Source organism: Dermacentor variabilis, chromosome 6 (assembly GCF_050947875.1).
Source record: "Dermacentor variabilis isolate Ectoservices chromosome 6, ASM5094787v1, whole genome shotgun sequence".
Taxonomy (NCBI): Eukaryota; Metazoa; Arthropoda; class Arachnida; order Ixodida; family Ixodidae; genus Dermacentor; species Dermacentor variabilis.
This window is the reverse complement of record NC_134573.1, coordinates 159,330,037-159,343,041: the sequence shown is the minus strand read 5'-3', so window position 1 is coordinate 159,343,041 and position 13,005 is coordinate 159,330,037. Positions and strand designations below refer to the sequence as shown.

At 54.0% G+C, this 13,005-nt stretch overlaps 1 protein-coding gene across 5 annotated transcripts in view; it reads left to right on the top strand.

Annotated features, from left to right (window-relative positions):
* The window catches only part of PlexA (plexin A), a 350,566-nt gene that overhangs the window by 290,186 nt on the left and 47,375 nt on the right, over nucleotides 1-13,005 (top strand). For all 5 annotated transcript variants that reach the window (XM_075696438.1, XM_075696437.1, XM_075696441.1 and 2 more), the window contains one exon: nucleotides 3,906-4,034. In XM_075696438.1, the coding sequence (XP_075552553.1) occupies nucleotides 3,906-4,034 (129 nt within the window). The remainder of the gene's footprint in view (nucleotides 1-3,905; nucleotides 4,035-13,005) is intronic.

Sequence of the window (13,005 nt, the reverse complement as noted above, 5' to 3'; positions counted from 1 at the left end):
AGAGCTGGGTCCCAGTTTCGGGTCGCGCTTCCCCGTAGCATTAAGCGCAATCAGCGGAGACGCGCGCGCACGGAGCGGCCGAGGTGCTCCCTCGAGGTTTCTCGTGACCGACGTCATCGTCGCCGCTGTCGCCGCCGCCGCTAATGCCCTCCCTGTTCGTGCTCGGGACGTGGTCAGGACGACGACGGGTATAAAGAAAAAAGGGGCTGCGATGGGACCGACTTCTCCATCGTGCCCCGGCCGCCGAGGGCCTTTTCTTGCCTCTTCCGTAGCGACTGTCGTTTATCGCGGGCCCGTTCTGTTTCGAGTGGCGTCCCATTCCGCCCCAGTTCTCCCCTTCGCCGCAGTGGACACTCCCCGTCTTTGCTCGCGTCATGCCGCTGGATGCCACGCCCATCGCGCCCAGCACAGTCAGTGGCCGCGGCTGCGTGTATTTGCGCTTTACGCTCCTTGCACGCTGGCTTCTCTGGACAGCGGATAAGTGCGGCAGTGAAGCGGTACTCCAAATACGGACGTATAGTGCTGTCGTGACGGTGCAGTACGAGAACGTCTGCGCTTGTGTCCGTTACTTTATCCTTGCTCGCTGGCTTCTCCCCAGATCGTCTAAGTGTGGCAGTTGGGGCGATTCGTTGCCTATACATCGTATGCACTTGCGTCATTCAACGATACTCCGCGACGTCCGGTTTACGGCAGCGCCATGTTGGGGAACCTATAGGCCTATGCGCGCGCCTGTTGATAAGGTACCCCAAGATGGCGAAGGTAGCCGAAGCAGACGACAGCAGCGGATGTGACGTCACGTGCATACTATGTATACCTGAGGGTGCTGCTCGGACAGAACGACTGCGCTCGTATCCGCCGTTTTTCTCTTCGTGCGCTCGGCTTTCCTCACTGCGGCGAAGTACTGCAGTGAAGCGAGCTTTTGACTACGGCAGTCATAAAGTCAAAACCTTATGAAGCTTAAAAAGCCTTTCACATTCAACGGCACGGTTAGATAAGAAAGTGGTGCTTGATTATTATGCACGTAAATGCATTCTGAGTATATTTGTTATATTACCGCTATGCCTTGGTAGCAACAGTCTTCCCTCGTGGTACAGGTCAAGGCTCGTTCACGCAGTTGTTGCGGATAAAAGATACAGAGATTGGGAAGAGAGGAGTAGAAAAGTGAGGCATCTCACGCAGGGCGACGATTTAGCGGCAGTGGGTAGGAGCAACCGGCTTACCAGCGTCGCTCTGAAGCTGCAGTTGGCCTGCGCAAACGTACCGAACTGGCCTCGCTGTGCACCCTCGAGCTTCCTGCGGCAAGCGCGCGCTGATTGGAACGCCGCGCGTGCGCTCGTGCAATTAGCTCGGCATGTCTCGCGGGGCGCTCGAGCGCCGTTCCCTCCGCGCCGACGATTTATCATCGCGCCTGTCACTGGGCCGCGACGACGTCGACGACGCCCGCCGCAACCGAGAGATAGAGAGAGAGACAAGACACAAACACACCTCGGGTACTGCCTCGCGTTCGGCCGTGGTGGGCCTTGACAGAGCAGTCTCTCACTCGTCCGATCTGGTTGCGCGCGGGCGCGCGTGCTTTCAAAGAGAGCCGAGGCCTGAAAGGGAGAAGCGCAGGCGTCCTGCAAGAACGAGGAGGAGACGGCGCAAAAAGGCGGCAGGCGGGTCTTTGTCGCGACGTTGGCTGCGCGCCCAGGCCACTCGGACGAACATGTTTAATGCAGGAGGAAGCCAGCGCCGCCGGCTGCGTGCCGCCTGCCTCCTCTGCCGCCGACGTGACCGGTGTCCGGCGCGTGCGCGTGCCCGCGCGCCGGCGTCGTCCTGCACTCCTGACGGGCGAGCGCATATTGATCCCCGATTAGGCTCGAGCCCTCCCCGGCCTTACCACTGGGCCCGGCACCGCTGTCGCCTCGCGCGGTTGCGGCGCGGCGCCAGCCGTCCTGAGTGCGGCTTCTCTCGCTTGCACCCACGTCGCGCGCGGTGCTCTCCACCTGGAGCACCGCGTATACCGCCGTTGCACCATCGTGCGTATCACGTTCGTCGCATTCTCGTTGGCGTCTCCCGAAATACTTTCTGCTCATATTGCGCGTGAAATACTTTGGTGTCGCTCGTGGGCAGAACTAGCGTGCAGCTTCGCGCCCAAATTTCGCCGACCCCCGGTGAAACTCCGACTTTCGGTGAAAGAAGTTGCCGGGTCACTTTTACCGTGTCATAATTTCGGAAGTGAGCACTGTTTGCTGATCCATTTGTTTTCCGTTGCTTGACTAACTTTTGTCGATACGACGCTCAGAAGCTGCTGCAGTGTTTGCGGACACGAAGCTTCGGTTATTACCATTGGCGCTCACTTTCTGCGGGAAATGTAGATGCGCTGAACTGAGATATGCCTCGTGAGTGTGAAGCGACGGACGAAGCGAGGTCACGTTCATTTCCCGTTGTGTACACCGCGCATGTATCACTCTCACTCGTGCGGTCTGTATGCAGGCAGAAGCCGCGCGCTGAAACACGCGGCTTTCGTCGCAACGCTTCCGGTTCTTGCGACACCCACCGTACCTCGTTTGTGTACTGTAGCTGTCGCCGCCAAAGTTCCACGCTACAACCACGTCCCCCGTTTGCCTCTACCCCGCTTATCCGACCCCTTGTCGTTCGCGCACGTCGGTCGCTGGCGGGCGGCATTGCCGAATTCTGTTAGAGCGGCAGGACGCGCCCAGGGTGACAATCACGTTCCGACGGCCGGCGCCGGGCGTGATTTTGATTATTTTTCCCCCTTCCCGCTTGCGACACGCCCCCAGCTTTCCTTTCATTACTGCTAGCCGTGCTATCCCAGGCGGCGCGGCCTCTTTTGTTCGAATTCGTGCGTCATGGTGTTGCGGCGCTCTCTCTCTCTCTCTCTCTCTCTCTCTCTCTCTGTAATTTGTACGTGCATGATCCCCGACTGGTTGATGTGTCGCTCTCCACAAGCAACGTGACGGCACCGGGCTCGGAGCGCACGCAGCGTAGCGCAGAGCTAACTTCCGGGTTTGATTGGTGTCTGACTGCGTTGGATATGAGAGAAGGCCACCGCCCATTTGAATTAGGTTGCGACGCCTTTTTTTTTCTTCTTTCTTTTTTTTTCTTGTCAGGCAAATGTGCGTTTCGACCTTTATTAGATGGGGACATAGTCGCTCATTCCGTTATGCGCTGTTATCCTCATGTCGGTTCAGATGACGATGATAACAGCGATGTCACCTGTTGCGCAGTAGTGCGCTGTTCCTATGGAAGAAAGTTGTGTTGCTTGTTTCCTCTGTGGTTGGAATGCCATGGCACATATTTTCTTTAATTTTATGTTCGCTCTTCTATTTGTAGTACATAGCTGAGCGACAGCCAAGGGTTTGAGTCTTCTATGCGTTGCGATATACCATTGGCTAAGCTATGAAGTAAACCGTGCAGCCTTTGTTTGCATGTAAACAGGGTTCTCCGCTCGGAGGGGCAGCGCTTTATTACTGTTGGCTTCGATTTGGAACCAGGGCCTGCAGAAAAAGTTTTCAGTGACAGACATCGGCGCTAGGCATCTTATCGTCCGCCACTACGTTTATCATGAAGTAAAATACGTTGAAGTTTCTGTTGTACTTAACGTACGATATAAACTTCAGCAAACTGAATTGAACGTATGATAATTAGAAGAAACACGATTATGTGTTTCTTCTAAAGAAACAGGCAACCGTGCACTTGAACGCTACGTGAACACGGGGTCACATTCGCGGCGTGTAGCATTGAGGAACTTCGTTAAGGCTTTGTGTGTGTGTGTGTGTGTGTGTGTGTGTGTGTGTGTGTGTGTGTGTGTGTGTGTGTGTGTGTGTGTGTGTGTGTGTGTGTGTGTGTGTGTGTGTGCAGCGGGCCAATTCTTGACTTCCCCCTTGCCATTTTCTTCGCAGGCCGTGGTGGAGTCAGTGACCAACGCGTTTGAGTACAGCGACAGCGTCATCGAAGAAGGCAAGGCGGTCAACTCGGACATGCTGTTCGACAAGAACGGCGAGCACCTCTACGTGATGACCGAGCGCACGGTGAGTTAGCGTGGCCTGTTTGCGTGCCAGTGCAGTATACCATGCACACTCAGCCACTCAGCGTCAGTCTTCTTTCGCTGTCAAGATATGCGGCCGTGCTACCGCGCGCAGCCTCTGCGCAGTTGTAGCCGGAGTAGAACGCCGCCCTCCCTTCCCTCCCCCGGCGCCTCGCGCGCGACGGAAGACGGCACCCTTCCTCCCCGCTTTCTTCCCTTTCGCGCGGCCGAGATTGAGTGGCGATCGTTGGCTCCCCTCGCACGCTTTCAGTCGCGCGTTCAACTTTATAGGGAACATCACGGCGACGCCAGAGCTGCGCTTGCAGTGTCCATATAGTTGCTATCGCAACAAAAGATAAAACGCTTCCCAGAATATATATATATATATATATATATATATATATATATATATATATATATATATATATATATATATATATATATATACTGTTGTATACACAGTGACAGACACACATACTGTCATAGTTGGGGGGTCAGTCTCACCGCTGGCATCCAGTTGTCAGGGTCGTCGTAGAGGGGAACTTGGGAGGAACTAGGCGTACAGAGCTATGGAAAGAAGAATGATAGGTGTAACGTTAAGGGATAAGAAAAGAGCAGATTGGGTGAGGAAACAAACGCGAGTTAATGACATCTTAGTTGAAATCAAGAAAAAGAAATGGGGGCATGGGCAGGACATGTAATGAGGAGGGAAGATAACCGATGGTCATTAAGGGTTACGGACTGGATCCCAAGGGAAGGGAAGCGTAGCAGGGGGCGGCAGAAAGTTAGGTGGGCGGATGAGATTAAGAAGTTTGCAGGGACGGCATGGCCACAATTAGTACATGACCGGGGTTGTTGGAGAAGTATGGGAGAGGCCTTTGCCCTGCAGTGGGCGTAACCAGGCTGATGATGATGATGATGAGGCGTACAGGGTTTATTTACATTTTAAACGAGAGATACATTCGACAGTCTAGCGTGGCTGCCAAATGGAGCACACAAGACGAAGCATACAGCATGCTAGCACGAAGCTCCAAAAACACTGCTTCTCGAGCACGAGCACACAGCTCACGAGTACGATCATAGAGCACCGATGACGAGCCCACTCTAGCAGCGACAAACAGCTGCTTATGAACACTACTGTTCCCTAGATCCCTAGGTGAGGGAAAAACGGCAGTTCACCGCCGGTTCGCAGCGTCCAACGTCAACGCAATGCCCTCCTCCTTTTTGGAGGAGGAAGGCTCACACACACACGTACGCACAGCTTTCATTGCCCACACCGAGGCCAGACGGGCTTCGCAGAACTCGGGGCTTACTTCTTGACCAAAGGAGGCGCCTCTTATTCCCCAAGCTGACCCCCGCTGCGTGGCGCCTGGTTCTCCATTGTCTTGCGTCTTGAAAGGCGCTTGCGACGTTGCCGCCAGATATATTCCCTTCGGAACTCCCTTGCTCACAGCAGACCAGGTCGGCGGTGGCGGGTTCAGTTACAATAGTTGGTCCGCCGATCGCGTTTAGTCACAACGGCGCCGTGGGGGTGTTGAAGCGGCCCCTCGAGGTCCCTACGAAATGAGTCACCGCAGCAATTGTAGTAAGCTTCCATGGTTCTCTTTGGGGAAGCTCGCAGCTGCAGCTGGCTGAGAAAACTTGCATGTCGCCACCTCGACAGGCCATTCCTAACAATACCCACGTGCTGGCTTGCGGACCTTTTATCTCTAACCTCCCTCTGCTATTGTTGACAGCGGTTAATATTTTTCTTCATCCGAACATTAAGAGAAGCATATGTTAGCCGTAGCAGTGACATGTTTCATTGTCAGCCTATGCCCTTTAACCTGCTTGCGCTGATAGCAGTGACATGTTTCAGCCGTAGCAGTGACATGTTTCATTGTCAGCCTATGCCCTTTAACCTGCTTGCGCTGATAACTACCAGGAGCCGCGAAGTTTAATTTTGCGCGCAAGCTTGTTCCGCAGTGGCACGCCTGCGTGGCGTATACTCTGCATGATACGAGATTTTCGCTCGAGTCGGGCACTCTTTACAAAAGACTACCTGCGTCCCATTTTTCTCGGCGGATGCATCCTCCCGTCCGTCACGCGTTCAACGAGGTCTGGTGGGCACCTCGCCGTGCCCAGCGAGCACGCAAGCGCGCACACCCTCTCCCATCGAGTTCTTTTGTTTCGTGCGTGCGCTGTTCGATTTGTCTGCCGATAGGAGCTGAGAGGGTTCGCGAGCGCTTTCAGGCGGTAGACAAGGAAGTCCGGGGAAGAACGAGGGGGAGAGAGGCGGAGTGGGACGCGAAGCTACGCAAGCGTGCGTGCTGCGTCGAGAACGCTGCGCGCCGCGGCGTCATGACGGCGCGCGCGCGCATCCACTTCCGACGTCGTCTTCCCCTGCCTTTGGACGGCGCTCGTGCGAGCCTGTCAGCGGCGCTATCGCGGGCGGCACCACCGGTTGTCGCCGTCGTTGGCATACCTCCTCCTTCGTGGCACGCTCTTCTAAAGTCGCCATCCTCTCTCTCTCTCTCTCTCTCTCTCTCTCTCTCTCATCGTATTTCTTTTTTCGTCGGGATGCGGGGTCTGTCGCTTCTCTCGGTGTCACTGAATGGAGGAGGCCTCAGTTGGATGCGGGGATATCGCCTTGCCTGCCTGCCTGCCTCATTTTGCTGTAGGCCAATTGCCGCGGCTGTCGTTGCATGTCACGAGGCCGAAAACGCTCAACCTTGTTAAGCGCGCCCGTAAGGCTGTTGGGCCCGACAGAAATGCGCGTAGGTGCCCCCCCCCCCCCCTCCCTTTAGAGCTTCTCTCTCGAAAACGTGTTACGCACGCTTCCCTGCGGTACTGCGTAAGGGAGTCGGCCACCTCCGCCTCCTTTCATGGTATCGATTTCTCGGCCCCCATCCCACTCCTTTGTTTCGGCTCGAATTTAATCCGAAATTTGGAGACCGCTAGTGCGCGCGCCCTCGCTGCTTGTGCCGGTGTTCGTTCCATTCGATGCGTAGAGCCGTGTCACGAAGCGTGTCGCGCGTCGAGCTTGACTGTGCTGGAATCTCCTGCGCATTCTGCCGTGTGCGCTTGCGTGTATCTGCGTGATCGGTCGAAGCCGAAGAGACGAGAAGGTAGTCGGGCCGGCTGGGAGCGAACGACAGCATCAGAGAAGTAGCACCCGCTCCTTGGCCCGATCCAACAAGAAGATTCACCGCACCGCTGCCCCAAAACCGTGCCTCGAGGGGGAAAATAAGAGGAATGCGAAACGGCATTGGAGGGAGCTAAGGGTGGATGGAAGGTACACCCGGGACGCCCCCTTTGTCGAAAAGGAAAATCAATTCGCTGAGGCGGAGGAAGAGGCGGACGTAGGCTAGAAGTCGGCTGTGCCAGTGCTGTTCTGCTCGACTGGATCCAGTGTTGAGGGAAGAATCGCGGTGCTCTTCGAGCGTCAGCGAGTTCATAGGATGCCGGGGCAGCCTTGGAGCTCGGAGTGGCCGTCCTCCGCCCCCTATATATATACCTGGTCGAATCGCATGTCTTTCGTAACAGCGGTCGCTGTGAGCCGCACGCGCACGTGTGCACTCTTGTTTCCCTGGCTGGCTCTGAGGATTCTCTTTGTTCCCATTCCGAACGGGGCAGCGTCGAATGACAGAGGTCGGCCGCGGCAGCGACAGACGAGGCACGGGACGCAGCCGTATAACGTCGCGCTCGATTCGCCTCGCGGGTCAAACGCGCCGTGTTGGCTCAGTGGCTTGGCCTCATCGTCTCTTGAAAAACGAGGTCGTGGGTTCGACTCCGGGCCGCTGCTACGGCGTTCGGACAGAGCCTCGGGCAGCCAAATTAATCCGGAACTATCCACTTGAATTATTTATTATTCTTTATTTCTCTATCATTCCTTACTGCAGCTGTAACTTTAATACTTGGAGATCATTGTGTATTACTCAAAGGCGTGCTAAGCCGTCTCTTCCTTCCTCAGAAACGAAAAGATCAGATAATTTTTTTTTTCCCCTCGGAAAGGAAGAAATCGGACAGGTGCTGCATTCGCAGCACATTTATTATGTTTTTTCTCATGAGCCCCTCGGTAAAGATTTATAGATCTCCCCAACCGAAACTCGCCTAAACGAACTAACAAAAAATCCCGTTTGCGTCACTGGCATCCCCGCCTTTCTCTTTTCGGGGTCCGGGAGCCACCGAGCGCTTCCGCTCCGTGCGTCTCTGCGTCACCGCCTTTGTTGACAGAAGGCGAAAAGCTGGAAAGGGCCTTTCAATGACGGATTGGCAACCCTCACAGTACGGATTGGCCCGGTGCTCTTCTCCTACTTGCGCTGCAGTCTTCTTAAGCGTGCAAGAGTCGAGCATTTGCTTCGGCAGACCGTGAAAAGGGGGGTGGGGGGAAATGAGGAACGTTCTTTATTTGAGACTGTTGCGTCTTCGTCGGCTTCGGTGAATCGTCTTTGTCTATATATATATATATATATATATATATATATATATATATATATATATATATATATATATATATATATATATATATATATATATATATTTCTTTTCTCTCTTCTCTTTCCCGACCGTCGTTTTGTTCGGAGGACATCGTGCACGGCAAATCCTGCCTTTCTTCGGAACTGTTCCGGAGTTAAGCCTCTCGGCAACTTTTCGTTTTTTTGGCGGCGTCATCGTCTGTCCCCCTTCTTCTAGTCCCCGCTCCACGCCGAATGCGTTTTTCAAGACTGGAATCACTGAGCTCGGACGGTGCATCGAGAAAACTTATCCGGAGAAGACTAGCCCCCCCCCCCCCCCCCGCGCGCTTTTCTTGCAAGTGGATTATTTAGCAGAGCATGTAATAATCGTCGTCAAATGTTTCGAATGAATACGAACAGTAATGAGTAATCCCCTCGTGCGCTTTGTTTTGTACAGATCTTAGTTTTTACAGCGAGGTGAATTAGCCGATTGCCGCAACCGTTTAGGTCGCCTCTTTACGTTTGACCGTATTCTCCCATCCGCAAACCGAAGTTTCATAACACGTTGAAGGCTCCCGGTTGCAATACTGCAGCTCCAGTCGACATCCATTGGCTTCGAATTCCGCAGCCAGTATTTTACTTCGAGGCGCTCAAATAGTTATTCGTATTTTACGTACGCGAACTTAACATTACTTGTTTGACGTGCCTCAAGTGATTTGTCATTGCCCCTTGACATCTTCGATGGGTACTTACCTATTCATCGTTCGCCGTCGGGTCATTTTTCGATCGCGTGACCGCCGAGTGTATGATTGATCATTGAACTAGTTAGCTATTATGGCGACTCCGTGCTTACCTAGTGCACCTGATGCACTGCTAAATGTAGCTGCGCATGTTAGTGGCAGTCCGTAATTAACGTCCCTTTACGTGTCAGTTCACGCGCTTACCCTCTTACAGATTCTCCCTGGAGCACTGGAGATGCCGATCCATTATCCCGCCTGTCTACCAAAGGCGTACAAGGATTCGCCGCTTTTCCGCGACGTTTTCATTCACCGGCATCAGCGCTGATTGCATTTCGCACTGACGGGCCCGTGCGGAAGCCTGCCTATTTCCTTGGGGCGCTTAAATCAGCATACATGACTCTCGAGCATGCAGTTTTAGAGTAAAGGCGTGGGGGAAAAAAAATAACGCACACATACACATGGAGCCGGGATAGCTGTGTGGTTGGTTGTCTTTCCCATGCATTCTTCGCTCTAAACCGGCAAATTTTCTACGCTCGTTGGTTATATTACGCAGCTTGTTCCGCCTCTTAACCACCCTATCGTTCATCTAAAGAAGAGGCAGATTACCCGCTTCGTGGCGGCTTCATTTTCTTCATTTTCCCGTAAAGTAACTGCGATGCCCGGAGCTGTAGTTCCCTTCGCGTCATGTCCGGGGCCGCTGGTCAACCGGATTAGCGCGCAACACCGCAAGCGGCACTCGAAAAAAAGAGGTGAGGGGCGCGTAATGTCCCGTCCCAGACGTCCGACGGCAGCGCCGCCATCCATCATCCCACGCACGCCTCTCCGTTCTTTCTCCTCACCGGGGCGGCGGACGCAGCGCTCCGCGCACCATCGAACAAGCCTCTCGGTTGTGCCGGTGTTCCGAGCCGCTCACTCGAACAAGGGAACGTAGCGCCCGATGCTGCTAGCTCCACTCCTCTCCATCCCCCGTACTTCTGAGGGTGCGAGGTGACCGGAGAAAAATGGACAAGCGGATGAACCGCACGCCGGAAGAAGGAGCAGGCGCGCCGGAGGCGATACCCGCTTTTTTTTTTTTTTTACTACGAAGCCGCGGCGCGGCCGGTTGTGCGCCCCTGACAGGTCCAGACGGGGCGGTACCCGAGTGGGTCGCCCTTGTATATTGAGGTATAAATCGCCACCCGCGTGAGTGGCTCACCGTTGTCTGTGACCGCAAGGGCGTTCGGAGCAGACGTCACCGGAAAAGCGGAAGCGAATGACGACGTGTGCAAACTGCATCTTTATGAAAGCGGGAAGTGTCCGAAGCACCTGTTCCGTGTGCCGTATAGAACCTAATATCGCGAAGAAGAAAAGACGGAACGTGTCTGTAGAACACCCGTGCCGCTCTCGCGTCCCCATCGGACTGTTGTGAGCGCGCAAGAATCCATGCTGCGAAAGAACAGCTGTGTCTTCTGCACCTGCGTGCAGCAGTTCGTGACGCAGCCGTTTGGACGCCCGGATATCAGCTGTGCAGTATTCCGTTAGAAGATCTCCCCCGCAGTTCCAGTTGCCCTGCACAAAATGGCTGACATCATTTTGGCAGCGCTTTTAAGAGAGGGTAACTTAGAGAGCATGCCAGAGGAAAGGTGGTAGGGTTGGTGACACCAGCGGACCAGCTCGTGCGCTTTACTTTTGTTATTATTATTATTCATACATTCATTTTCTTACTTCTATTTTTCGTTGAGCATGTGCAGAAAGAACTGTCAAGGTAACGCGCAGGCTGAAGGACGCGGACTTGTACTGCAGCACCTCGTGTCCTGTTTCCCGACGCTATATATAGGCTTAGTTAGGCCTAAGTTATCCCGATAGTTTACCTGTCTTAGAATCTCTATCACTTCACGAACCGGCTGTGTAATCACAGAGACATTCTCCACGTGACATTTACCGCATTCGGTTTCCTTCACCAAAGACGGGCAATTCTTCGAAAGCCGTCGTTGAGCCTTCTCCCCCTCCTTTTTTATGTGTGTGCTTTCGTTCGTTTATTTATTATTTCTCCTCTTCCCGTTCGAAAAATAAGTCTGGAGGAAAGCGTCCCCGGCAAACGCGGGGAAAAAGAAAAAAAGGCGCATGTTGTCAAGGGGGTCCGTTTTACAATATTCGACCGCTCTGTCGGTTGTTGGATGTCCATTTTTCCGCGCTCGTGCACCGGTGGCCTTCATGTGTTCAAGACGTCTTCGGGGCCTCTCTCTAGCTGTGCCCGTCTTTGCGCTTTTTCCTCGTTGTCTTCGTTCCTTTCTGCCTTTGCGAGCGAGCGCTGCTTCCTGAATTTCTCTCCCCGTCGTCTTGCTGTCGTTGTTGTCGGCGAGGAACAGCCGGCGGGGGCCGCTCGGAAGATTGAAGTGGCGACGCGGCCGCTGCCCGGAGGGCAGTGAAAAAGAAAAGGAGAGGGGGGGAGCTCTTTTGTCTCGTGAAATGTGTGCAGTGCTACGGACGCTGCAACTGTGGCCTCGGCTAATCGGGAGAGTCGAATTCGCTCGACTCTCCGCGAACAACTTAATTGTTCGTTATAGGTCGGCGTTTGGCCACCATGAATCGTTTCTGGTCGGAGTCCGACCGGTAAAAACGTTGTCTGTTTACTGATCCTGCGGTGGTTCGTGGGAATAACACGATAAACTGTTGGACTTTACGCGCCGACCGCTTGGCGGACCTAGTCATGGCTAATGGATATAATTGCCGCCGCGGCCAGCGACGAATCGTTCTCGCTTTCTGTATGGAAATCGCTAAGTGCAACCGTTGCTGTGATGAAAACCTTCGGAAAGAAAAATAACGCATTTAAGACATTTGCCGTGTCACTACTGCATCGTTCTGCGTCCAATTTAGTAGACGGCTTAACAGTTGCTGCTAAATTACCCTCTAGTTCAGGTGTGAAGCTCTTGTACGTTACAAATAAACATGCTCGCGAACTTATCTGCCGGCCACGGCAACTTGGCCGATATGTGGCGCGTTTTGGTTTCCCGACAACGGTGTCTAGGGTTCTATTGCCGCGACCGCGCCCATATATGAACGCGCGAAATGCGAAAAAAAAAGAAACACCAATCTGCTTAGTTTTTGCACGTCAAGATCTCTGGCGGGGAAAATCAAACCGGAGCCATCCCCCCCACTACGCTCTGTTTCGTTTCAGAAGTCTTCTATCCGAACGTTAAACACTCCGAGTTAACCAACCAAGCCTTGCAAACTCCTCCCCTGATTATCCGACACCCGTTTCAGCGCTGCACAGTATTTAGTGAGGCAGGGCGGGTACGAGGATGGCAGAGGGTACGGACATTTACCGCGCTCGCCGCGGCCTTTCCAACCCGCCGGCGGTTGGCGATCACGCTTGCGATGCTCGCCTGTGCTGTGCTGCTGCGTTTCGTGAACTGGCCGTCCGGGCGCTCCGCTTCGAGCGCATTATTGCCCGTCTCGATAATAAATCGGTGCAGCGTTGCGGAAGGTGCAGAGCGGGCGTCAGTCAATCGGGCGCCGTATACTTTGCGGCCCATTTCGTGATTGGAAGACGCCTTTGCCCCCTCGCATATGCGCATATCTCACCGTTGCGAGTGGCTATATACCCGACCTGGCGCGTGGCAATCACGCCGCGTCCTTGCAACCAGATTTGCCCATTTATCCGCCGATTGACTTATGCCGGCTCTATCTGTGCCTTCCGAAAAGGTGCCGGCATTTCGGCGGTGCTCAACCTGTCCGCTATTTCCTCGCGTTTGCCGGCGCTGGAGGTAGGTCGTGCGATTGGCTAGGCGTCCATCTTTTTCATTATTTTTCTTGAAGT